The sequence below is a fragment of the Lampris incognitus genome, chromosome 4 (genome assembly GCF_029633865.1).
Source record: "Lampris incognitus isolate fLamInc1 chromosome 4, fLamInc1.hap2, whole genome shotgun sequence".
Classification (NCBI taxonomy): domain Eukaryota; kingdom Metazoa; phylum Chordata; class Actinopteri; order Lampriformes; family Lampridae; genus Lampris; species Lampris incognitus.
The window spans coordinates 21,919,924-21,946,586 of NC_079214.1; the positions used below are offsets into that span (position 1 = coordinate 21,919,924).

Sequence of the window (26,663 nt, forward strand, 5' to 3'; positions counted from 1 at the left end):
TACTGCAGCCTGTTTCAGAAGTGGGAAGAAACACCAAGTCAAAGCATTTTGTTTTGAACAAATCAGAGGAGGGAAATAATAAAAATCCAACATAAAAGTAGTGATGAGCACTACTCTCAGCCATGCTAATTTGTGTTGAGTCATATCTGGCATATCCTGGCTCCGGTAAGCAGATTAAGTGAACATCATCGTAGATATGTTTAAGCATAAATTAACCACTTTCATGTAAACAAGCAAAATTAATTCAATGCACAATTTGTGTTTGGGGTGATGAAGCTCTTGCTTTAAGAAAAAAATAGGCATAATGCAAATTCTGTGAGAAATTGACACATGGTTATTATTCAAATGAGTGAACCACTGTCGATCCATCTCCAAGCACTCATATACAAAATCATATAAAGCTTCAATTTAAAATCAAATCTTTTCCTGAAAATTAGCATGAAATTGCAGTGTTTAGTATTTTACATTTGTATTCAGCCTAATATGATGAGCTAAAGTTGTGATGCTCCCATATTTAGCTGACATGTCATATTGTCAGTTGAAAACAAAATTAAATTGTCACAATAACATCAAGAAGTAGAATTGTCTGGTTCGGGCATATCTGAAACAGTATGCAAATAGCCACAATTACTGCCCTCACTGAAAGTAAATGGGTAAATAAGACAACATTCCTGTAACTGACAGAGGTGGATAGGGAGTTTAGCGTTGATCTGTTTAATAATCTACAGTACTGCTCTTCTGACCCTATAGTGGACAATGAAAGTGTGGCGACAGGAGAAATGTCACAATTATTAACCTCTGCTAACACTTTTTTCCAATAAAAATCACAAAGCATTTTATGTTCATTCTGTACAGGAGTCCATGTAATGAGTCTGTCACTGCGAAATCTATTTAAACCTGCGCATTTTTTATTTCCTTTTGTTACTCAAAACTATTGTTCTGTGCTCCACGTCTTCCATATAACATAGCTCGAGTCTGGCTATAGCTGAACTTAAAGAAATTCAGCCGGTCACAGTTGTTGGTGAGTCACAGCAGGTGCAGATAAGAGTATATGAATTCTGAATAGCAGTAAAGTTTTGCTTTGATTTCAGCAATTCAATATTTCCCTCCATCAAGTACTGTCAAAACATAAAGCTTCTGTCTATCCACTCTAGAGTATGAACACTTTAACTCCAAGATTCAAATGTTTGAATGTCCAATATTAAAGTTACTTCAATGCTCTCTAATTAGACAAGTAAAATAGCCGTTTTTCATATAACCGATTTACAATTTTTTAATTTTGTCATGGGTCTGTATGGGTTTAACTAAAAGGTGGAACACAGCAAAGATGACTTGCCCTCCCTTTTTTTTTTGAGCTTGTCAGCTTGACATGGATCCTCAGCACACATCAGTCTCACATATTTCCGGGTGCAACGGCTTTATGTAAAAACACCTCTAGCCACGTTACCATTACCTGTACATGTCTCAGAAAAAGACAGCTCTCCAACTAAAGTAGTTTACAAGATGAGGGCTCTCCCTGCTGGTCACATTACCATCAGTTCTTGCAGACCTCTACTTCCTTGTGCGTTAGTATGTGATTGTATAATCTTGTCTGATGTTCTTTTATGTGAACACGCTATAAATTTTTTCTTGTAAAAATAAATGTTCCATTTACATGACTGTTTGCGGGCATGACCAAAAGGGTCCCTTGGTTAGTTGGATGAATAAACTCCAGTAATTTACCGGCAAATAAAGATAACTCCAATTAACAGAGTTCTACATCACATTACTTTACCTGAGCAACTTCAACATCAATCACCTTCTTCAAAAGGAACACGAGCGAACAGCTGCTCTATCACAACGCACGATATCAACTGCAGCAATCGGATGACCTTCCACTTTATTATATAGTTTAACACCAAGAAATGTTGCTTAACAACATTAGCCTGTTTATCCCCAACTCAGTATACTATTCTATTGCACAACTGCATAAAATTGCTACTTTATGTGCAACCGTCTTTTTCCATAGACTGTAATATTAGAGAGCCATAGCCAAGACCTGCTTAGATTTTCATGATTAACATTGTTAGAGATAAGATTATAGAACTGCACTAGAAATTGACAACTTTCAACAGATATTGATTCATGAATAACACTGGCTACTGAACTCGGTTTGCCTGTGTTGATCTTGCTAGCATAGGCTTATCGCAGTGTCAACACAACAGGAAGAACAAGGGCTGACTGAAAACTAGATGTTTACACTTCAAATCCCTTTTCAATGCAAACGCACTCCGCAGTCCATTGGATGGTAAGGGTCACTGCTGTATCTGAAACCTCCAAAAAAGAAATGGTGAGGAAAAGAAAAGAAAATGTTCTCCGAAGTAGGAATCGATCCCTGACTGGAAGAGCAGGAAAGCAAGCTATGCTCCTGAATGTCTTGCTTCCTAGGTAAGTCTCTCTGAACTGCTCAGCGGACGCCGTGTCTGTTCCAGGCTTTCTGAGGCCACAGGGTGTGGCATCAGGGTCACAGTCACTCATGGACGTCCCAGATTTCAGACAGCAGAGGGGGAAGCTTCTTGTCCTGTAGGCGTAGGGCAAAGACCTGCTCCGAGTGGACGCTGCTGAGCGTACGCAGGCTCACCAGTTTCATCAACATGCGAGGGAACATCAGGTGATCCTGAAGAAACCAATAAAACAAAGACACTTCTTAGGAGAGAAGTGGCACTGTTAATTTTATCGACAAAACAACACAATAATATTACTCAATTACCTTTTCTCCATGATAAAAACAAGACAACTAATAAAAACCTCCTTTGTGAACAAAGACCAAGAAGTCAACTCAATTTTATTTATATAGCCCAGCTAATGTCATATACATGTCATCATAGTTTTCATTTAAGGCGGTCAAATTCTGATTTCCTTCTCACTTTGTTATTGTCAGGTTCTTCGAGTGTTGACTGACATTTTCCTCAAGAAATTAAAATGTTGGCTAATGTGTTTCGACGTTCATTAAAATGTTCAATCACGCCTACCCGTAATTTTGTCCAAATCCTGATTAGCACCAAATATGGATTTCTATTAAGACATCAGTTTTGTTTCCTCATGGATGAATATGTGTCTTCATAGTTTTGGTCAACAAAATTAACAAGGTGGAGTTTTTCCTCATCCGAATCAAGGGTCTCCGGATAGAAGGTATCGTCCATTGTAGTTTACTGCATTTACCCGGTTTTCACTGTGTGAATATACTAAATCCCTCTGAGACTGTAACTGTGATTCAGGGCTATGCAAATAAACTTGTTTTGGCAAAACACATCAACTTTAAACACATTACATGAAAATGAAAAAGGCACAGGAAGCATGGATGAAATGGCCACCAACTTTCCTGTTGTACAGCAGTCAACTATGTCCAAGAAATAAGTGGCTCTTCAAAACTTCGAGCATCTATGTGGTTGGTATCCAAGGACTATTCAGCAAAGTTGCATCCTTGACAGATGCACAGTGTTTTACTGTATTACTTTCTTCTAGAAAGTAAAATATTTCCATAGTATACTGAAACAAATTCTGCAAACATCTAAATGTACTGTTCAATAAAAAGTTGAGCAGTATAAATGTCCACTCTTTTCCTTTAGGCTGGTACCCCATGTGACACACTGTACACAGTACAGTACAGGAAAATTGGGTCAATCTGGGGGAGAAATGTTAACCACTTCTTCTGGACAAACTAAAATGCATTTTGAAAGCGTGCCATTCAGGTGAGAGTCTAAATGTGCATGATTATTGAAAACAAGATGTTCAAATCCACGACTGAACTGAAGAAACCGAATTGATTCCTCTTGTTCTAAGAAGGTCACATGACTACGGTGTAAAGTACATCTAAAATTACAGAATTAATCCTTTGGATATAAAGATGCTTATCTTTATGTTTACATCACAATTTGAGTTTATATACAATATACACTGTTAGTATCGCATACATGCACACAAATGCTGTCTACCACTCTGATAGTGACTGTGAAACTGCTAATCCCTAAATGAAACAGTGATTATTTTACCAGCACATAAGAAATTAAATGGTGTACACAAGTTAAGGTAAAAACATGCGTTGTTTGACCTTGCCTGGAAATGCTGTTTCTAACTGTCCAACTCCTGCACTGAATAAAACCAAAACATGGTTAACCCTAACCCTGACATGACGACAGGCAGCTAGGTTATGCTGACCTGCAGGAGTTGTGTAAACTAAAGTTCACTTACATTTGGTCTCTTTATCATGATGTAAGAGCGAAGTGCATCCACGTAAGGTTGTTGCAGCCTCTCCACTAGATCATGATCCTGCACATTTGGGCGATCTAAGTGTATCAAAATACCACATAAACATATTAGTTATTTTACTTGTCAGATTACATCAGCTAAATCATTTTTTCAAACTGATTTTTACTTAACTGTGAAATAGGAGTAAATGGTGCATCATTAACTAATTGCTTAATTTATTCAGCAACTGGCTTTGCCTTAACCTGTGCCCTCTCACCTGCAGAAAAGATGTTAATTGCAATGAGCAGAGCATATTCGGCTTCATCCAGGTGCAGGTCATTCATTCCCTTGGAGAACTCAAAGATGGGGTTGATGAACTCAAACTGAAGCCCTAATGGGGTGAGAGGTGACAGAGACAAATTGTTTCGGGGAAGAAACTACAAATTGCTTTCAAGAAGGAAATGTGGAAAACAGTCCTAGAGAATTCTGGGTTTCTGATAAACAGCAGAGAAGTAATGTTATCTGTCTCAAGGTAGCTGGGAAAACAAAAGATTTTCTACATAATTTTACAGCATGACTTATCATATACAGTACTCTAGTAATACACCATCAAATTGAAAAAAAAATCCCTTATGTCTTACTGTTTTTATCCAAAGATGCTTCGCTTTTTTTGTCTCCCCAAATGGTACCACTTACCTGTGACAGATACAAATGAGCAGTTGCTAACCCTCTTACCCTAACCCCCTGTATTGCTCTTCAAAAAGAGTAATATGGAAGTCCCTACAAGGGGTTGCAATTGCGCTTCCATGCCAAAGGTTTTGGGAGTCAGTCTAGAGGGAATCAAATGAAGCTATACTGTGAATGCCTTCAATAAACATTTGGTAGGTAGAAATGTGCTTAAGCACCTGCTTTGGCAAAGTCCTCCTTGTTATAGCTAAAATCCTTCAGAAACGTGATACTCTCGATGGCTGGATTGTAGCGCCGAGATGTCTCTAGCAGCATAATCTGTGGAAGACAAACACATCACTGTCAGAAAACTATCAATGAGGAGCTTTACTTGGGACAATTTGAACTATTGCGATACACTGATGAGCCAAAACATTATGACCACTCAGAGGTGAACTTAACGTTGATCATCTCCAAACAAGGGCACATGTCATGGTCTGGGTAGATTAGATCGTAAGCGAATAATCAGTTCTCGTAGTCAACGTGTTGGATGCAGGATAAATGGGCAAGAGTAAAGACCTGAGGGGTTTTGGCAAGGGCTAAGTTGTTATGGCCAAACAACTGGGTCAGAACATCTCTGAAACTGCAAGGCTTGTGGGGTGCTCCCCATAAGCAGTGGTGAGTACCTACTGACACTGGTCCAACGAGGAACAAACCACAAACCAGCGACAGGGTGTTGGGCGCTCAAGGCTCATACATGTGCGAGGGTAATGAAAGCTATCTCCTCTGGTCTGAACTGACAGAAGTTCTACCGTGGTACAAGTCACAGAACATTTTAATGATGGTAATAGAAGAAATGTGTCACAACACAGTGTACCGCATCCTACTGCGTATGAGGTTGCGTAGCCACAGACTGGTCAGAGTGCACATGATGACCCCTGTTCATCATTGAAAGCACCTACAGTGGGCACACAAGAATCGGAACTGGACCTTAGAGCAGTGCAAGGAGGTAACCTGGTCCGATGAGTCCCATTTCTGTTTAGATCACGTGAATGACGGTGTGTACATGTGTAAGTAAATGGCAACACGATGCACTGTGGGGAGACGACAAGCCAGGGAAGGGAGTGTAATGCTATGGGAAGATGGCGGCACGAACTCACGTTTGCAGCGGCCTCACCCAGTGCCGGTGTGGGAAGATGGCGGTGCGAGCTTGACATTTGCAGCGGCCTCACCCAGTGCTGTCCATGCAGTCTCTTTGTTCGCGTCTGGGTTTGTGTCTTCATCTAATGGCTGGTGGAGCTTGGTCTGCTGCATCCTGTGGGCCCGGGGACACGCCCTGTCCGAAGAGGAAACACCGAGTACGGTCTAACGGGGTGCGGAGGCAGGGCGGGCTGAGCTGGCTGCTGGCCCATGCAGACTGGCAGTTCCGGTGGCACCGAGGACAGTCTGGCAGCGACCCGCTGGTTGCTAACTGTGTTTTTGGTGTCGTCATGTGGAATACGGGGAGGTGTGTCAGGGGTGTCTGGCTGGGAGAGCTGGAGTTGGATCGGCTGGGGGAGCCTGGTCTGCTGCCTCCGGTGAGCCCGGGGACCATGGCCCTGCGCCCAAGGAGGAAACGCCGAGGGTGGTCTGGCAGGATGCGGAGGCAGGGTGGTGGGCTAGGCTAGCTACTGGCCCATGCAGACAGCGGTTCTGAGAGTCATCCTGGCTGGCGTTTGCTCTCTTGGATGGTGTTTTTTTTGTTTTTTTTTTGTTTTTTTTTATATGTTGGATATATGTTTTTGTAGGTTTTTTTTTGTAGTTTGGATATATGTGTTCTTGTAGGTTTTGGATACGTCTTTGTCTTTGTGTTGCACTGCTGTGGGCTGGGGGAAATGATATTTCGCTTCACTTCATGTACATGAAATGAAATGACAAATAAATGTTCCTGATCCTGAATGTTCTGCTGGGAAACCCTTGGTCCGGCCATTCATGTGGATGTCAATTTGACAAGTGCCACCTACCTAAACATCGTTGCAGACCAGGTACACCCCTTCATGGCAATGGTATTCCCTGATGGCAATGGCCTCTTTCAGCAGGACAATGCGCCCTGCTATACTGCACACATTGTTCGGGAATGGTTTGAGGAACACGATGCCAGTGTTCAAGGTGTTGCTCTGGTCTCCAAATTCTCCAGATCTCAATCCGGCTGAGCATCAGTGGGATGTGCTGGACCAACAAGTCCAATTCACGGCAGCTCCACCTCGCAACTTACAGGAATTGATGGATCTGGTGCTAATGTTTTGGTGCCAGATACCACAGGACACTTTCAGGGGTCTTGTAGAGTTCATACCTCGGCAGCTTGGTGCTGTTTTGGCGGCACATGGAGGACCAGCAGCATATTAGGCAGGTGGTCATAACGTTTTGGTTCAGTGTATTCATTCAATGAAGTCATCACTAATATGCAGGAAGACATTCAGTATGCCAGAAATGGCATTTTGCAGCACTGTTGCATTTACTTTGCAATTCCTTACAGATTTCCGGTCTACGTTAAGTTGCTCACCTTACAATACACAGAAAAGGAATAAAATATTATCCGACAAATCCTAAGATGTCTTGCCTTCCAAACAAAAATACAGTAAGGTAAAATCTACCACTGATGATATACAAAACAACATGCTGTGATGAAGCCTTGACAAACCTCAATGGTAGAAGTCTTAAGCAGAGCAATCTGGTCCTCCCTGGTAAGCTCAAGGAAACCAGGAAGCTGCTTGGCAAAATCCACAATCTCCTGGACCGACATTATTGCTAGCTCAGTGAAATGGGCGAAGCGCTGCTGACGCACCTCTCGATTCTGTGGGTCCTGACTCTGTGGCCATGGCTGTTATAGAAACATACACACACACACACACACACACACACACACACACACACACACACACACACACACACACACACACACACACACACACACACAAACATTAGTGACTGACTCAATCGGCACAAGCGAAACTTGCTTCTCAAATGCATCCAAAACAAAAGCAGCAGCACATCAGCAGATACACATCAGCCTCTGGGGGAGCAAATCAGTATCCTGAATGCCAGATATGTTCATATCATATTCTGGGGCTGACAGAATAAAACAACAGCAAATCCTGGCAGACAACCAGTCTGACTCAATGATACATTTAACAGATGAAGTCTGTTATTTATTCCTATAACACAACTTGAAGCAAATTTTACAATGCGACACAAAAGTAATGTAACAGCAGCATCATGAATGTAGAAAGCAACACTAAGCAGAAGTAATGTACGAACAAAAATGTCAGATCTGCCTTCGCAGACTTTGTCAAAAACAGCAGTGCAGCTGTAAAATTAAATGAATCAATGTCTGATGCCAAATTTTGAAACTTTATATCCTTGCCATTATTAATCTGGATTCTCTAAAAAGGATATTTTTCTGTTAAATGATGAAACAGTGGCAGCCAACTTGGATGAGGTTACCTGTCTGCCTAAAAAATACATACTAGGTTCCGACAAATTTATTAAGTGTCTTGGGTGTGTTCATCTATTATCTGAACCGCTTATCCTGCTCTCAGGGTCACGGGGATGCTTGAGCCTATCCCAGCAGTCACTGGGCAGCAGGCGGGGAGACACCCTGGGCAGGCCGCCAGGCCATCACACAGGGCCGACATACACACACACACATTCGTACCTAGGGGCAATTTAGTATGGCCGATTCACCTGACCTACATGTCTTAAGACTGTGGGAGGAAACTGGAGCCCCCGCAGTAAAACCCACGCAGACAGGTAGAACATGCAAAGTCCACACAGAGGATGACCCGCGACGACCCCCAAGGTTGGACTACCCTGGGGCTCAAACCCAGGACCTTCTTGCTGTGAGGCGGCTGCACTAACCACTGCGCCACCATGCCGCCTGTCTTGGGTGTGTATTATAGAAGAAAAAAAATCAGTACTGGAAGACAACAGTAGAAATCCTATCCAGGCAATGTATTCATTCCAGTAAGTTAAGCAATCTCCATCAGTTTTTATGAGAGAAAAGGGGCGGAGAATGCAGCGGATATTAAATTTTATTGTTTTATTGTTTTAATGAAACTGAAGATGGCATCACTTTACATCATTCATGAAAGCACCATTTGGAAATTTCAATAAGGCTCGTCAAAAAACAACCAAAAATGTAGACATCAATCAACAACTGTCCATGTAGTCTTTTGGTGGTCAACTAGTCTAAGCGGATGTTGGTCGCTGGCATAAGCCTGTCAGCACCAATCAAACAGACAGATTCCACCAGCACCAGATGGCACTATTTTGGAAGTGCACCCCCCTGGGTCCAGAACATTTTTTTTCCATCTATGCCAAATAGACAATGCATTCTGCAAGACCTTTTTTGTGCACTGGTACAATGCCTAAAGTGGTTATCCATAATTTCTTCCGTTTTGGCAGATTTGGCAACATCTGGTGGCCATAATAATTTGTTTTCATCCGCAAATCCCAGTGTCATTCAAAACGAACATGATCCTTAATATGCTGAAAGCACTCACGTTCAGGTCTAAGCTTTTGAGGGTCACAGATTTTGGTGTTAACCCCCGCAGCATTTGGTTGGCTATGCACTATTGCAGTAGGGGCACATCGAGAAGATAATCCAGCAGCAGTGTGTGCATTTAGGGGAAAGAGGACTGATCAACAATGTCATCTGACAGTAATATGGAGCAACATATCAAGCCATATATCAGACAATTAACTAAAGCTAATTAAATACTAGAAAATGTTGTACTTTATGTTTTAGCACCTATCACTTGCTCTTCCGCTTTCAACGTGCAAGTTCCTTCTTTATCCCCTTTCCCTTTTGTGACAGACTCGATGCATTTCCTGTGCGTGCCCCCTTCTATCTTAATACTTGGGGGAATGGCAGATGCTGCCGGCACCAATGAAAAACAGCAAAATGAGGCGCAATTACAGAACGCTAATATACTGAATGGCTGCTGATACAAAAATGCAAGCAGGAATGGGTAGAAAATATACCCTATACAGTACATACACACACAGACACACACACACACATATATATATATATATATATACATACATACACACACATATCTATATAAAACGGGTGTCACAAATTTACTGGTATTGACAATAACTGTGACATTTAATAAATGAAATATTGACAGGGGTGGCACGGTGGCGCAGTGTTTAGGGCGGTTGCCTCAGAGCAAGGTTGTCCAGGGTTCAAACCCCGGGGTTGTCCAACCTTGGGGGGGTCATCCCAGGTCGTCCTCTGTGTGGAGTTTGCATGTTCTCCCCCTGTCTGCGTGGGTTTCTTCCAGTTGCTCTGGTTTCCTCCCACAGTCCAAAGACATAGGTCAGGTCAATTGGCCGTACTAAATTGTCCCTAGGTGTGAATGTGTCGGCCCTGTGATGAACTGGCGGCCTGTCTAGGGTGTCCCCCCACCTGCCACCCAATGTCTGCTGGGATAGGCTCCAGCATCCCGCAACCCTAAGTTGGATAAGCAGCTTGGATAATGGATGGATGGAAATATTGACATCATGTTAATAATACACATATGATATCATGTAAATAATCCAGTGCCTCTTCCGTTTCTTTCCGTTCTCACTTTGTCCCCCCCACCTGACGTGATGCCGTGACGCAGTAACTAACTAGTATGGTGATCACCCAAATTATGTTATAAATAATAAGAAACATGTCTCCAGCTATCAGTCTTATTTCACTCCCCTCCACTCACACCCACCAGTCCTGTCAACCAGTGACATGGCTCTGATTTACCCACTTTCGGAAAGCCCGACCCCTTACGTTCCTTAAAGATGAGTTGCACAAATCAGTATGGCTAATGATGCTGGTGAGTAAAGAGCAGGGAGAAGTTAGACCTCCGCTTCGTCAGCCTACCCAGGCCTTTGTTTGCCCTGTGTTAATTTCAGGTTTGTTATATATTCACGTGTCCCCATGCAAAATCACCTCCCCTCATCATCTCAAGGAATCCGTCAGCTTAACATCTCTGGAGACACGACAACAGCTTAATTATCACTCCCCATGGTAACCGTGAGTTGGCAAAAGCTGGGTGACCATTTGTTCTTTTTGACTTTTTTCCTCTTGACTAAAGCTTTAGGGGTTTATGGATTTTTGTTTGTGAGTTAACTGAAATGCAGTTGGGAATACTTCCTTGTTTTGAGTTTTGTTTATTGGATAACCGGGGTATTTCTAATCTATAAACTGAATTATATGGAACTTTTTTTCTTTCCCTTTTGCTCTAATAAAACCTTTGAAAAAGTAACCGATAGTGTGGCTGACAGTGTTTTATTTTCCTGCCTTGCAATTAACTATAAATTCACTTGTGTTATAACAAAATAACCAGGGGTTATATATATTCTGAATGCATGTATCCTTTGTTGAGTTTCACATTGAGTCAGACTGGTTTAAACTTGGTCAAACCGCTACACTAGCTCGCTACTACCACAGTGTGTGGCTACTACTGTCGTGCAAAATCATGTCATGAAAAGAGGAACCAGTGATGTAAGGACATGGTCAGTGGACATTAAATCACAGTATATCAGAGTGAGCCTGTGGTCTCACACACGAACTCTCTGTCCCCTGCTTCCCGCAAGTGATTTTGTTTCAGTTGACATTGTATTGATGGTGGCTGTTAGGTCTTGTGGCGCTGTTGTTTATCAGTTCATGTGGTTGCCTTTTCACTACTCATTAAGTGTAATTGTTTCTTTTGTACGCTTTTATACAGTTATGGTTACAGACTCCCCACCTCCCTACACTCATATTTTGAGTGCAATTCATTTGCCGAAAAAAAGGGGGGAAAAAACGCTCAATAAACGAATTTAAAGATACATTTGACTGAGATATTGAGATAATATCATTATCATGAATTCTTTTACAGATACAGGGGGAAAAAAGTTTAATACATTGCAGTACAGGCCTGTTTCATGCGTCATGCACTCATCAGCTGCTAATGAATATATATAATATGGCAGTTTTAATATGAAAAAATTACAGATGGCATCTTTAAATGATGTGTGGTGAAAGATCAGGCAAGTCAAGAGTAGTGGTCAACTGACCCATGATGTACATTTGAGCTCTGGGCTTTTGTTACTGGTAACATCTGGATAGGCAATGATCTACACGAGTAAGCTCTGGCATCTCAAACAGCGATCCCCCTTCTACACTAAGAACCATTTACTCACCGTCACTTTCGGTCGGTCAATAAAGGACCTCTTGTTGCATTGCTTCTGCATGGCAACCAGCTTCTCAATCATCTCGTGCTGTTCAGGGGCCAGGTTGACCACTTCCTGTGGCGGGGTGGGGGTGATAACTGTCGATGTGCGAGCAGTTTCTTCCTCCTGCTGTTTCTTCATCTTCTTTAGTCTGATCTGCTCCTCGGAGAGCACACCTAAAAGCCGAGGGAGACGACGCACTCAGTGAAATGCTCTCCATATTCAGTCAATCAGCTACTGCTTCGTATCGTACAGTGCAGAACTCATTTAAAACAAATTTCTAAATGAAAAGAATCCCCCCCTCTTCAGAGTACAACACTGAATAGATACTTATATTTCAGGGGTGGGAAAGAAAACTGGCAGCATGACCAGTGTTCCAGAGTACAGCTAAATAATCTACTTCCACATATTTTATCTAATTATATATTCTGGTCATCACTTTCAAGTGTTGTTATGTCCACTGGTTCTACCATTACATTTGTAAAGTATGGACCTACCTTGTTCCATTTCTTTTAATAGACCTCCTGTATTGTTATGCTGGTTATGGTTTCGGTCTCCTGTCCTATTCTATCTCTCTACTTAACCTTTGTTTTCCATCTGGGTGCATTCTATCATCTGCTGCCGACATGAGTCAGTTTCGCCACAAGGATCCATTGAAGTTCCAACTAATCTAATCTGAAAACATTGTCTCAAAATCTTTCTCAGTCACTTTCCATGCAGACACTCACATTGTTCCAGCATCCCTGCCTCCCGACATTTGCGAAGGCGGCACTGCTGGCATTTCCGGCGCATGTACATGTCCATTTCGCAATGGCCATTGTTCTTGCAGGAGTACTGGGCACTCTTGATGACACTCCGTCGAAAGAAGCCCTTGCAGCCCTCACAGCTGAGCACGTTGTAGTGAAAGCCGGAAGCCTTGTCACCACACACACTGCACACCTCGTTACCCAGCATCTTTGGGGCAGGTCCCTTTTTTCTCTTCACAGGCTGCCCATCCGCTATCACAGAGTATAGCAAAAGGTGAAGAGGTATATTAAACATTAGGAGGTACTAATATTACAAATACGGCTGCACTGGCCATCTATCGTCACACTATAAAAATACATCCATCATCTATTAAAAGCTATTGAGACAAAGTACTACATAATTAAAGGTTCCTTGGCAATATTTTAAAAGAAATCAATTATAACTGGGCAGTACATGTACAGTCTGGCTAACAGAAAAAAAAAATTCCAAGCTGCAATCAACATACCCACATTCTGAGTTTTTAAGAGAAAGAAAACAAGTGGTATTTTAAAAAAAAAAGACATTGAGCAGACAAGCAAGTTTCTCTGTGAAATCACCAGAAAAAATGTAAGTTAGCCAACAAATATGTCACACCAGTTTCATGACACACACACACACACACACACACACACACATTTAAGTAATTGGTTGATATTGCTTTTAATGTAAGAGCTCTGCAGGGACTTCACTGAAAAAAATACAACAAACTTGAGAGCATGAGGAGTGGGTTTTCATTACAAAAAGGCTAGATCTTGTAACTTTACTAGTGAGTTAATAAGTTAATAATAGAATAGATGAATAAATGCATAAAAAGGGATATTGATAGTGAATATTTACAGCTAAAGCAATGTTTAACAGGGGTCCGCCGATTATTGGCCCAGCCGATCGGATGTGATATTCAACATTTTTACTATTATTTATTATACTATTATTTTTACTATCATAGGAATTGTTATTTTTTTATCCGATTGCTGATAAAATAAATTAATTCAAAATTTCGCTACTTTGGCTCTGATGCAGCCACCTCTCTGTCTGTAGTCACCACTCCCTGGTCTCAAGCAATGTCCTACCCGAAGCACTATCTGACTGGATACACATCACGAGTAATAGCCTATCAACATACATTTGAAGACTGGAGCAGCGCCGGTGAGCGAGCGGGAGCTGTGTTTCAAAGGTAAGGCAGCAGATATTACCGAAGTTGCAATAAACATCACATTCCTCTACACTTAAGTTGAAAAACCCCCCACAATCTTATGATCTATTTCTATGATGACAAGCATGCTCAGTTTCCCAGTTACACCACTGAAAATGCCTGAATAATGCACTTTGTTGTAGTAATATACAATTAACTATAACAAGATAATAAGAGTTAATTTATGTAGCGATAGCTATATTGAGTAACATTGGTGCCAGTTTAGCTACTACATGCAAATGTAACATTACTCGCCCATATGAGTTGGTGTTTTTACATGTTACTAGTGTGGACCCATTCATCCAAACTTCATCGAAGGAATACGGGTGTAATTCCCCCTCCGACCACAATCTGGGTTGCAAAGGCAGATTGATGCTGTTCATATTTCCACTAGTTGACTCCACAGGAAGTGAACAAGCAGAAGCAATACAGGTATAGTGCCCCCTCCAACTGCAACGTGGATTGCAATGGAAGAGCGGTACCGTTTGTCTTTCTACTCATTCACTCCACGGGAAGTAAACAAGTGGAATGTATTATGACTAACTTCATTAAAAACTTTACAGCTTGCAGCTTTCTCGAGAACTGCTCATCCAAACAATTTTAACACACAACACTACACTTCCCTGGGTCCTCAGCAATACACCTGCCAAGTGTGAAGTCAATCAGATGAATGGTTTTTGAGAAAATCCCGTCCCTTATTATACGGGATCATCCTGTATTGGAAATAAAATGCTGCGTCCTGTATTGCAGCAATAAGGGACGCGATTTGTCCTGTATTTTCGTAAACATTGTTTCACATATACACTAGGTCTTCCAAGTGCTCAGAATAAAATAACATCAAGTAAAATTAAACCAGTTATACAAGCAGAGTGGAGGTTTAATTTCAGTGGTGAGCTACAGACCGACAAGCTCTGCGTGCTGTGTGAGACTGCACATCAGCGTCACGGCGTCATCGTTGCCATTAGGCTTAACTCAGTGGTTGCCTTGTATAGTTAAAAATGGCACGCTAGTCGCTTGCAGCTACTGATGGTGTCCATTTGTTTGGGATGGACACAATGTTATGTTAGTGATCTTTCAGCCTTATTTGTATGTCACAGCAATAAGAATTACGAATCCAAAGTATAATACAAATATTTTTGTTACACTTGTAATTTTAAGTGCTTTTTTTGCCTTGCAATAAAAGCACTTCAAACCGCAGCCTGAGCTTAAGACAAAATGGGAGAATTCAACTGACCACCTAATGGCACCAGAAGCACATGTACCAGTGTTGAAGGTGTTAGACTTAGTGTGGAGGCCAGAAACGGATGATTTTGTGTTTGACCTCAGACCATGACTGAACATTCCGAAAGAAGAAGAAAACCAAGAGAAGTGTTCTACAGTTGCCAGCTCATATATTTGATACTCTTTGTTTCCTAACCCTTTCACCATTAGAAATGTTACAGGAAATGTGAGAAAGACGGCTTAGTTGAGATGAGGAGTTGCTATCTGACCTGACTGGAGAATGGCAACAGTAGTGTTCAGAACTGCCCCAGTTACACCAGCTCTCCATACCAGCGTGGTGCCAGCAGATATGCAGCCACAGAACAGCGACACACTGACTCTCCATGTGCTCTGTGAAGCGAGTGAAAGGGTCTACAGTACAGTAGCTTATATTCTGGGTTAAACACAAAAGGAACCATGACCACCAGTCTAGTCGTCTCCAAGTCCAGGGTTGTGCCTCTTAAGAAAATGACACTGCCACGCCTGGAGCTGATGGGAGCAGTAATTGAAGGAAGACTAGGTAACAGTCTGATGCAGATGTTGAAACTGAAACAAAACCAAATTAAAATGTGGACAGACTCAATGATAGTGCTGCACTGGATTTACAGCACTGCCCTGAAATAGAAAGAATTTGTCACAAACAGAGTAACAGAGATCCAGTCCCTGACCAACTCAGAGTCAGGGTCACATACTGTGGGAGAGGGAAACCCTGCTGATCTACCAACCATGGTGGAACGAACCCAGTGTTCTGACATCACCTGATCAAACGGAGAACACTGTGGATAAGTTCCAGTAGAAGATGTAAATGAAGCCAAGACCAGTCACCAGGTCACTGACCAGCTCAGGGACGATGACACAGACTTCACACAACCCATGTTAAGAGCTTCACAGATACAGCAAACTGGAAAAAAAGTGCTCAGAGTGACTGCCTGGATAAAAAGATTCATAGTTAAGGTTCATGCGGTCTCAAAAACAGAACAAGAACTGACTGCTGAAGAGCCGTTTGATGCAGAACAACACTGGACAAAGGTAATACAAGAAGAGTTTCACTCAGGAGATCCAGCTACTGAATGCAGGAAAAGGCCTAAGCAACAACTCTAAAATCAGAGAGCTGAAACCATTCCTGAGTGATCACAGGTTACTCAGTGTGGGAGGAAGATTGCAACAGTCTGACGTCACATACAGAGAACAACAACTGTAAATATTGCCCAATAAACACAGCTACCCAGATATGCTGATAATATGCAATCATGAGAAAGTGATGTCTTCTGGAGAAAGTGACACTTTAGTGCAGCTCAGAGAAAGATACTGGCTCTCATGTGCAAGACAGTCAGTGAAAGGCAGTGTATTTAGATGTGTAAAGTACAGGAGATTCAAAGCAAAGGCCAGGTAGCAGGTAACCGCACCCCTACCGAAAGACTGAATCACAGAATCCCCACCATTCAAAATTACAGATGTGGATTTTGCAGGGCCACTCCATGACGGAAAAGGGTTTTGTAAAGAAAGCATACATTGCACTGTTCACTTGTGCTGTAACTACAGCAGTGCATTTACAGTTACTCTCAAACCAAACAACAGAGAACGTGAAAAGATTCATCGCGAGAAGAGGACTATGTGGGGCATCCGGGTAGCTTACCGGTCTATTCCATTACCTACCAACACGGGGATGGCTGGCTTGAATCCCCATGTTACCTCCAGCTTGGTCAGGCATCTCTACAGACACAATTGGCCGTGTCTGCGGGTGGGAAGCCAGATGTGGGAATGTGTCCTGGTTGCCGCACTATGGCCTCCTCTGGTCTGTCAGGGTGCCTATTCAGGTGGGAGGGGGAACTGGGGGGAATAGCATGATCCTCCCACGTGCTATGTCCCCCAGGTGAAACTCCTCACTATCAGGCGAAAAGAAGCGGCTGGCGACTCCACATGTATCAGAGGTGGCATGTGGTAGTCTGCAACCCTCCCCGGATTGGCAGAGGGGGTGGAGCAGCGGCCGGGATGGCTCGAAGAGTGGGATAATTGGCAGGGTACAATTGGGGAGAAAAAGGGGGAAGAATCCAAAAAAAAAAAAAAAAAAGAGGAAGAGGATAACGTAAGGTAATCCATTCAGATAATGTGAAAAAGTTCAAGAGAGCTGATCAGGATCTAAAGCAGCTATGAAAGGCTATTGATCAGACCGAACTTATGGAATTCTTCTCAGAAAAGGCATCACCTGGTGGTTCAAAGCCGAGCATGCTGTCTGTTGGGGCAGTTTCTGGGAGAGACTAGTCAGATCAGTTAAGTCGTGCCTGAGAAAGGGACTGAGAAGAGCTTCACTCAGTTTTGAAGAGATGTGCACCACCCTAACAGAGGTTGAAACTATACTAAATCTGAGGCCGTTCACATTTGTGCACAATGAAGTGGATGAACCACAGCCGCTGACGCCTGCTCACTTCCTGGTGGGTCGGTGTCTCACTACTCTGCCAGCTAAGCCATTTCCAGCTGACAATCAGCATCCAACAGCAACCAAAGAGGAAATGACTCGTTGATTGAGATACAGGCAGAGATTTGTGTCCAGTTTTTGGAATAGTTGGAGAAAGGACTACTTGTTGGACTTAAAATAAGCATACCGTTGAGACACCCCTAACCCCATTGTGCTGAAGGTGGGTGATGTAGCACTCATCGAAGAGGATAACATGCCAAGGCAAATCTGGAAGCTAGGGAAGATTGAAAAACTGTTTCTAGGTAAATATGGCCAAGTGAGTCCATGTGCAGTTCGCACAACCCCAGGGACAGTGCTGAGAAGACCAATTCAGTTGGTGTATCCTTTGGAGTTACAGATGAACAGTTGTTCATCAGTATTAGTAAGTTAATAAGTTCATAATAGAATACAAGAATAAATAAAAGGTGATACTGATAGTGAATGTTTACAGTTAAAGCAATGTATAATTAATAACTATTTATAGATGTATTCAGACATGTGTCAATGCATATGTGTCATTATGCATTTATAATCAGGTACTTTGTTTAAGTCACAAAAGGTGAGGAACCTTAGTTGTTGTCCAGGTATCTTGACCACGGAGAAGAATAGAGGATGTGAGAGACAGTGAGAAAACAAGAGACTGCATATCCACGCCAATTACTTTGTTTTAAGAAAGATTGTAACGGCAAGGATTCTTTTTTGACCAAAGCTTTCAAATCATATTGTCCGAGTTATCTTTAGAAGACTCTGAACGTAGTTAGTCTACAATACTAACTGACAGTACTTGACAGAGAATTTGTGTTAGTATGTTTCTTTTTTGCTTGGAGCGTCTTTAAGCACAAGTTAACTAAACATCTCTAACCTATGTCTCCCACAATTTTAACTTGGGCACGACTTAGCCTTGTGACTCAAAATAGGAGTTCACCATTTCATGAAAAGTCTTTTGCACTCTGATTTCACAACACTTGATGCTATCCTCACCTGTTTCTCACTGTCCAACATAAACTGCCTGCTGCTGTACTTGTAAGCTGAACGAGGGCTTTTTTTTTCATACCAAGACGAACAACAGTGACCACAGCAGCACAGTGTATTAAAAAAAAACTGTATGCAGTTAAGATAGGCATACAGAAGTGGATTCTCTGAGTCTTCTTAATCTTTTTAAGCACAAGTGATTGTATTTGCAATTACTCATTTACACATTATCCATTTTCCACTGTAAATCAAACAGAATTGCGCACACTGAAGGCCTGATCCTTGGTTCTAATTTCTCCTCAACTCCAGTTAGCCATCTAAAAGGTTTATGGAACTCAAATCTTTTATGCCAAAATATTCCTTTGATAATATACTTTATCTAGTTTCTATTGAAGTTTTTAATATGTGGTCAGTCAAGCGGTGTACCTTACCTCAGAAAAAAACTTTTTTTATTACTGAGGGAAAAGGTAAGCACAAAATTATTGTCAAGACACTTCAGTTATGCGTGGAAATACAACGACACATACACACCTGTGTTAGCAAGCATGTCGCCTGTAACTGGATCCAGCTTAATGTCACTCGGCTCTACCGGCAGAGGGCTGCTCATCTCAGTCAGCAAAGGGCCGTTGTGTGGGGGTACAGAGAAATCATCTGGCGGGGGCAGGTCATCCAACGACAGCAGGCCATCGTGCGTCACTTCAGCAGCTCCCCCTCTTTCCTCCACCATGCAGTCCAGCTGCAGATCTGAGGCCCTATCAAACACCTTACTCTCATCTGCAGCAAGAGACACATTACCATGCAGATTCAAAAGAGACTTGGTTGTTGGATTGGATGGCGTTTTCATTTTAACTCTCCTTTCCCATATCTGCTTTATCAGCTGCATGCACAAATGAGCAAATTGTTCTGTTTCAATTATGTGGAGACTGCTTGCATTTGATAACAAAAAGTAAGTATATAGGGCATGATGCATGATGGGGTTTTTCTCCATTGTTATTCAAACACCAGCATTGATCCCCATTTCAAGAATGGACTGAAGAAAAAGGCAATTTTTTTTTAGTAACAAACAGAAAAAAAATGAATGAAGAAAGCTTAACCTAGCTGGCAATTTATTCTCTTACCATGACCAACATCTGGGATATCAGTCGCAGACAGTGCGGACATCTTCTGCACAGCAGCTTGTCATTACGAAATCAACCTGCACCTGCACACAATTGCTAAATGTTAGCAACAATCCACAGGAATAGCCAGATTCTGAATCAAAATCATTATAGGTTAGATTGAAGTTAAATATCAGCTGCTGATGTCATAACTTATCACCGTTTTAAATCTTGATCAAGATACTGTGAATAAAAAAAAGAAATATTTCCCTGGCTAGAGTAATCCAAACTGATATCTTATGACTCTAGGAGTATTTAGGGTGCAAAGTGTACACATTCCAAATAGAAAGTAAATGAATACCACTGCAGAAATTATTTGATAGAATGTTTTTTTTTTAATATTTCTTCAACTTGATTTGTTTTTGGTATTACTCTTGACTGTCTTGTTAGGAAAAGTCTTGGTTTTAAATTGAAGTTTTCTTAACTATAGCATTGAGCAACAAAAAAGACAAGAGCGCTAAAAATGCGCTGGCTAAAAAGCAGAAATGAAATCTGTCATTGCCACATCTGGACACATTTGAGGAAAATCCAGTCATATTAGTGCCGACGTGGGATTTCTGGTTATTCTCAGCAAGCCAGCAAAAAAAAAAAGCAATTTCCAATTTGACAAACATACACTTCTGCAAACATAACTCCTAAGAAATTTTTTTTTTTTTTTTTACTTGATTGTGAGAGAAAATTACAGCTTTAGCTGCAAGCCATTTTGAATGGGCAATTGATGTACACAAGCAGGTAACTAACAGTGATAGTGTCTTTATGCATGCTCAATAATCCAGGTAAGAAAATCAAATAAGGTTGAATCAGTTCATCTGAATACATTTATTGACAGATAGGTTTCATCACTCATCTAATAGTGTTTTCACACTGGCCAAAAAACCGACTAACATCCACCTTTGGTCAATGTAACACTGACCACCAAAGGCGGATGTTCGAGGGTTATTTTTAGCCAGTGTGAAAGGGGTATTAGTAACCTCTTCAGTCTAAACTGACTGCAGGTATCCCCACCCTTATAAACAATACAGTTGCATAACAACCGAAACTAACGACCAGTTTCATATGCAAATATGGCCGTGACCATTAACTACAGTTTCAATGGCCACATGTACTATTCACAGAGAATTTGGGAATGTTTGCAATCACAGCATTGTAAGATAATGACAAAAATAAAAATAATAATAATAAATCAATCTTATATAGCGCTTTTCTAACACTCAAAGTCGATTTACAATAAACGGGGTGAAACAAGACAACAGATAAACAGCACAAACATACAGGGGAGGATGGGAAGGGGGGGCTACGAGATGGAGAAGCGGGAGCCACACATGACACTAGCAGTACTCTCTGACTTAAACAGATACAAAAGGGAAGGAAAAAAAAAGGGGAAAAAAAACAGCAGCACTGCGGACGTTGATTTTCTGTAGGGGTTTACTCCTGTAGCCTAGACGGCGACAGATGTACTCTTAGCCCCCCTCCCCCCTCGGTTTAGGGATGGTCGTTCCCTCTTTACATAGATTGCCTCTTTGACTCCCCATTCAAACCAGCGTTCCTCCCTATCAAGGATGTGCACATCCTCATCCTTGAAAGAGTGGCCACTGGCCTGTATATGGATGTAGACTGTGAAGTCCTGGCCTGACATGTTGGCTCTCTTGTGTTGTGCCATTCTTTTGGCCAGCATCTGTTTAGTTTCCCCAATGTACAAGTCATGGCAAGCCTCCTGGCATCTAACAGCATACATTGTTTTAACAGCTTTCATTCCTTATTGTTAGGTGGGGATTCCTGCAGTCAGTTTAGACTGAAGAGGTCACTTAGATGAGTGATAAATTGTTTCTCCCAATAAACACTGTGTCCAGATGAACTGATTCAACCTTCTTTAACAGTGATAAAGGTACAATCACTTTTAGAATATGGGTGTGACCACTGCAGCCAACCTGATAAAATCTATACTACCCACAATCGTTATGCCAAGGAAACCAACATAAAGTCATATCACTGTGGAATTGTTGGTACTGAGTGAACAGAGGACTGTGCAAAGCACGCCAACGTCACAGAAGATGATTCAGCTGAAAAACTTCAGATTGCGCCAAACCTACCCCACATAATAGCTCCTCTCTTACATTTAATGTACCCTAGTAACCCAAAGTAGACAAAAACTAAACCAGAGGTATTGGCTTGTTTCTGATGAGCAGCGAAAAAAAGATTTAATCAAATGACTCATACAAGACCAAATGTGTGATATTATTAAAGTCCAGCTGCTTTAACAATCTTTAATTTTTATGCTGTATATTTAGAATGTAATGTACTATCACAAGATAATGTTTTACTGTTTACAGTGCAGACATTTTCATCACACCTTGACGATACTTTATAACGGCAATAATACACACTGATGAAAAACTGATTAATTTTTTTATGTTGGCTTGCCCCAGGTTTTCACTCAAACTGAAACTGCACTGCGACTTGAATGATAATTTCAAAGAAAATGCCCTGTTTGTGTACACTTTCTGCACTGCAGTTGGACATATGATCAGGATTTGCCTCTCTGGTTAGAATTAGTTAGCTGGCAATGACTGTGATATGTGGAAGAATAATGAGGAGAAGCTTAAGCTTGGCAATTTTGTAGATTGTGTGAGTGTGTATATACATCTGTGTGCATATGTGTATGTGTGTGCATAAAATTTTCTGAGGTGCCAATTAAGCTGTTGAATAGCCAAAATGACTCAAAGCAATGGGAGACTACAAATCAATCTGGACCTTAGGCAGAGTGCCCAGGTAAAATCAACACATGAAATACACTGATACACTGACATGGAAGCAGTCCATAAAAAAAACAGTTAGAGCATTGTGTTTTGTTGGCCAGCGGTTTAACATCTTGTGGCAACATAAATGCTGTCACTTGCCAGGCCAAGTTTATCAAGCAGCAGCAGATGAGTTATTCTGAGATTTAATCATATCCCACTTGATCCTACATTGATTGCCTGTTCTTAAATGACACATTGCTTCTTAGTTATCTCTTTTTTTTCTTGTCTATGTCAACCCCAATCATACCCAAAATACATAGTGTGTAGGTTAACATAGGTTGCACAAGCAAATAATATAGGCAGGTGATAGAAGTGTATACTGAAAAATTGTCTGTACATTGCACATAATGCCCCCGTAAGGGTGTTTGTTGATACATCATTGCTCTGATCTTTGTCATCAAGATCCTTTGCAGATCAAAACTTGATGTGTCAACAAACACCATATGGGAGGATACCTGGCAGTGTGCAGACTGTTTTTATGTATACAAAATAGGCAATGTAACATTCCATTTAGCTCTGGATCCATGGCCGGTGTTCACAGCTACATCTTGATGAAGACTGGGCTAAAGGCAGCACGATGGCTACGAGACACTGACGCGAACACTATGTGCTCTTCCACAAGAAAGAACAGGAAAAGCAGAATCTAAAGATACTGGATTATGAAAAAGATTTTGGTGACTTGTTTGTGTGTCTGTAGCTTTTAAGGTCTCACAAGTATACATTCAGTCAATAACTGACTAGTTAGGGTTAGCTAATTCAAGATCATGGTAGCACAACAGTTCATAGCAGTAACAGCAATGTTAGCAGCTGGCTAACATCAACAATAAACTAGCTCTAGTCAAGATGTCAGCCCTTTTAGTCTGAAAGTTCAACAATTGAAAGTTCCCTGTTGAAACTTTGGTGTTGGGTAGCATCGATGCAAGTCGGTACCCAAATAGCACCTCATGTTGAAATTAAACTCCCCACACAAAAACAGGCACCTCAAACTAGAAAACACATCTTTTCTACAACTGTACAGTACATCTTATAGCATCACACCCACTGTGTAGGGCTGAACTTACCTCTGAAGTTGATGTCTTATTATAGCATATCCATCTTGCAAAAGTCCATACACAATCTTAGTATGTCAATATCTCTATGTGGACAGAAGAGGTTCCTTTATTTGGTAAGCCTTGTCGTGATGTCCGGTCCTAGAGGGACAAAATCTGCCTGAATTATCAGGTGGGAGTTTGACAACTCAATATCATGAAGATGAGCAAAGCCTTTTACAATGCCCTGTGGGAGACGAGAAGAGAAAAAGAAACAGAAGGGCGGGAGGGACATGAGAGGTTACCATGGGTCATTTACATGACTCTGAAATCCCCATGGTGCTGTGATGTTTCAGGCATTTTCCTATTTGAGTATTCAAGCAACCCCCTTTTTTATGCAAACACCCTCATGTAGAAAGACACTTACTTAGAGAGCCCCCAATCCCACACCTCGTTTCTCCATCAAACCATAACCAATACCATGTGCCAATGCCTGAGCTAACCAATCCGTGTAGGCTACTTTAAAAACAAATTGAGCTGTAATCCTGAAAAATATATTAAATTGAAACAAACACACACACACGAGATAAATTTCTCCCAAAAGTCGATGATGTCTCTGAAACTAATTACACGCATGCCATATAGACAGAAGACCGCCACAGAGCATTACTTACCTCAGCTACATCTGAGGCATCGCCTTTATTTTAGGGACCAATGGACCCATGAGAGAGAAAAGTCCACAGTCAAAAGAGGCATAATAGTCACAAACTGAGAACCTAGAGTTCAACACTATTTCCAACTCGATCCATCAACCATGGTTCCCATTCTGATGGTTTAAATATAGCATAGAGGATGTGGACCTAAGCCGAGAACATCTGATAGAACATCTAACTGCAAATAGCAATAAGAGTTTATTGAATGGAGAAAACATCACAGTATTTAGCCTTTTCTGCTCTGCCTGTGATCTGAAATAACCCTGAGCCCTTTCACTCTCCCTCTCTCTCTCTCCCAAGTCCAATGTTCTGTACAGCTTATCAGTTAGTTACCTTTGTTCATACGAGTGCTTTCATAGACTGTTGAAAATTAATGGAAACAAGTGCCAAGACAAAGAAAGATAATAAAATACTGATTGAGTAAAACCAAGCGTCTATCAAAGATTGTAAACACAATTAGTTAAGGCTAAATTTATTCAATCACAGACAGCATTGTCTCAAATTTACCGATTATATCATGTCTGTCAACTACATATACTGTATAGCAAAACAAATATGTTTTATATACCAAAAACTAGATTTTAAAGACGATTTCTCTGAACTGTACTGACAATACTGGGGCTTTGAGATGGCCAAGTGTTTAGAGAAAAGGCACGACCAGCAAGTTCCAGCTAAAATTCCCACATTAGACAATATCAGAAACGACTCCAAATATGTATGTCAGCTAGGTCACGGTCATCATTAGTGCTCATGTGAGTGGGCTGTAGCAGTTTTGTCAATTGGCCTGACAATGTAACTTAGTGTTAAAATAAGTGTGCAGCCCAACAGGAAACAGGAAAACTGCCTCCTGGGCCAGTAAGCAGTAATGGGTGGGAAACAGCCTTTCATGTCATTCTCAAACTGTAAGCGGATGTAACTCTTCGTTAAGCAGCAAATCTGTATCGCACACTCAGCATCAACCTCATGTTACGTCTGATCATCATGACTGGGAATATTGGCTCCAAGTTAATTTGGCAATAAACTCCCACAAACACGCTAATGGCAAAAGAAGAAGTGGACTCGTCATTTTGTGTCAAGTCTAACCTAAACGTTTGTGGGCCCCAGAGGTATCAACGAGGTGGCGCTAGTTAACGTAGATTTGACACTAATGGAAAAAACAACAACAACACAGATGCGTCGAAGGATTACTTTGAGGCCGAGCTAAACTACAATGAAATATTGCCTAATGCTAGTGTCAACTAGCAAGATCGTGGAAACGAGTTTCGCAACCTGTTATGTAAACACTTAGGAACAAGTTAGCTGATGCGCAAGTCACCTGCGTTCGCTCGTGTATCAAATGTTTGAGTTAAGAGTGAACATATATGTGAACCTATTAACCTGAACATCATTTTGACAACACCCTAGGAAAGCTGTTAACATTAGCCAAGTTAATGACTTGGTAACGTTAGTAACTTACAAGGATCAACAGTTAGCGTGTGTTATGTTAGCTTAGGTGTTCATATATTGAGACTGCGGGTTAGCTTTGTAAGCGTTAGGGTCAAAACATATTGTGTTGAATCAGTCGAGAAATGTCAAAAACATAGACGAATGAAATAAACAGGTTAGTTTAACTCAAACAAGGCCAGCACACTGATGTGAAGCTGGCATGTTGTTTTAGCAGAACTGATGTTAATGTTAGCCAGTCACCCACTCACGAAAGGAAGCTAGCTACGTTTTGACAAGTTGACAAAAGCTAACTAGCAAACGCCACGTCAAATATTCAACAGTCATAATGAATAATCACCACATTCGGCTACGTAGACTTGTCGGATGGTTCTCACAGTTTGTAATGCAAGACTGCAAGTGCAACTCCATCCGTTGTGGCTTCGGAAAGTGGCATTGACAATTAATGCTAGCTAACTAGCTAATGTACGTATCATGTGACTGGAGAGCCACTCAAAGCAGGAAGTGGGTCCCTTCGGGTGGTAAGACGGTGCAGCGACAAAGATGACTAACAGAAGCAAGATGAAAATCCCAGATTCACATCGGTCCCTTTGTTTATATCTGATTATCATCCAGGCCAAAGGCATAAGATTTACGATAGAGCCGATCAGGCCGCTTCCAGTTTTACTGAGTATTCAATTTCATGCTACTTGAGCTGTGAATAAAGCTTTAATTGTGCGCTAAC

General features: G+C 41.4%; 1 protein-coding gene across 3 annotated transcripts; it reads right to left on the minus strand.

Moving 5' to 3' along the window:
- Positions 1-26,414, minus strand: nr1h3 (nuclear receptor subfamily 1, group H, member 3). 3 transcript variants are annotated; one of them, XM_056278231.1, is made up of 11 exons: positions 26,280-26,414; positions 23,817-24,030; positions 19,919-20,001; positions 19,332-19,574; positions 12,864-13,133; positions 12,106-12,311; positions 7,574-7,753; positions 5,133-5,232; positions 4,505-4,618; positions 4,231-4,325; positions 1-2,656 (listed from the first exon to the last, which is right to left on the minus strand). In XM_056278231.1, the coding sequence occupies exons 3-11, from the start codon at positions 19,959-19,961 to the stop codon at positions 2,510-2,512; spliced, it is 1,398 nt and encodes a 465-aa protein (XP_056134206.1). In that variant the 5' UTR covers positions 19,962-20,001; positions 23,817-24,030; positions 26,280-26,414; the 3' UTR covers positions 1-2,509. The 3 variants fall into 3 exon arrangements, with proteins under 3 accessions (XP_056134206.1, XP_056134207.1, XP_056134209.1); XM_056278232.1 differs by having other exon boundaries at positions 26,317-26,391; XM_056278234.1 differs by having other exon boundaries at positions 23,817-23,945; positions 26,280-26,360.
- Between the last annotated feature and the right edge of the window lie 249 nt (positions 26,415-26,663).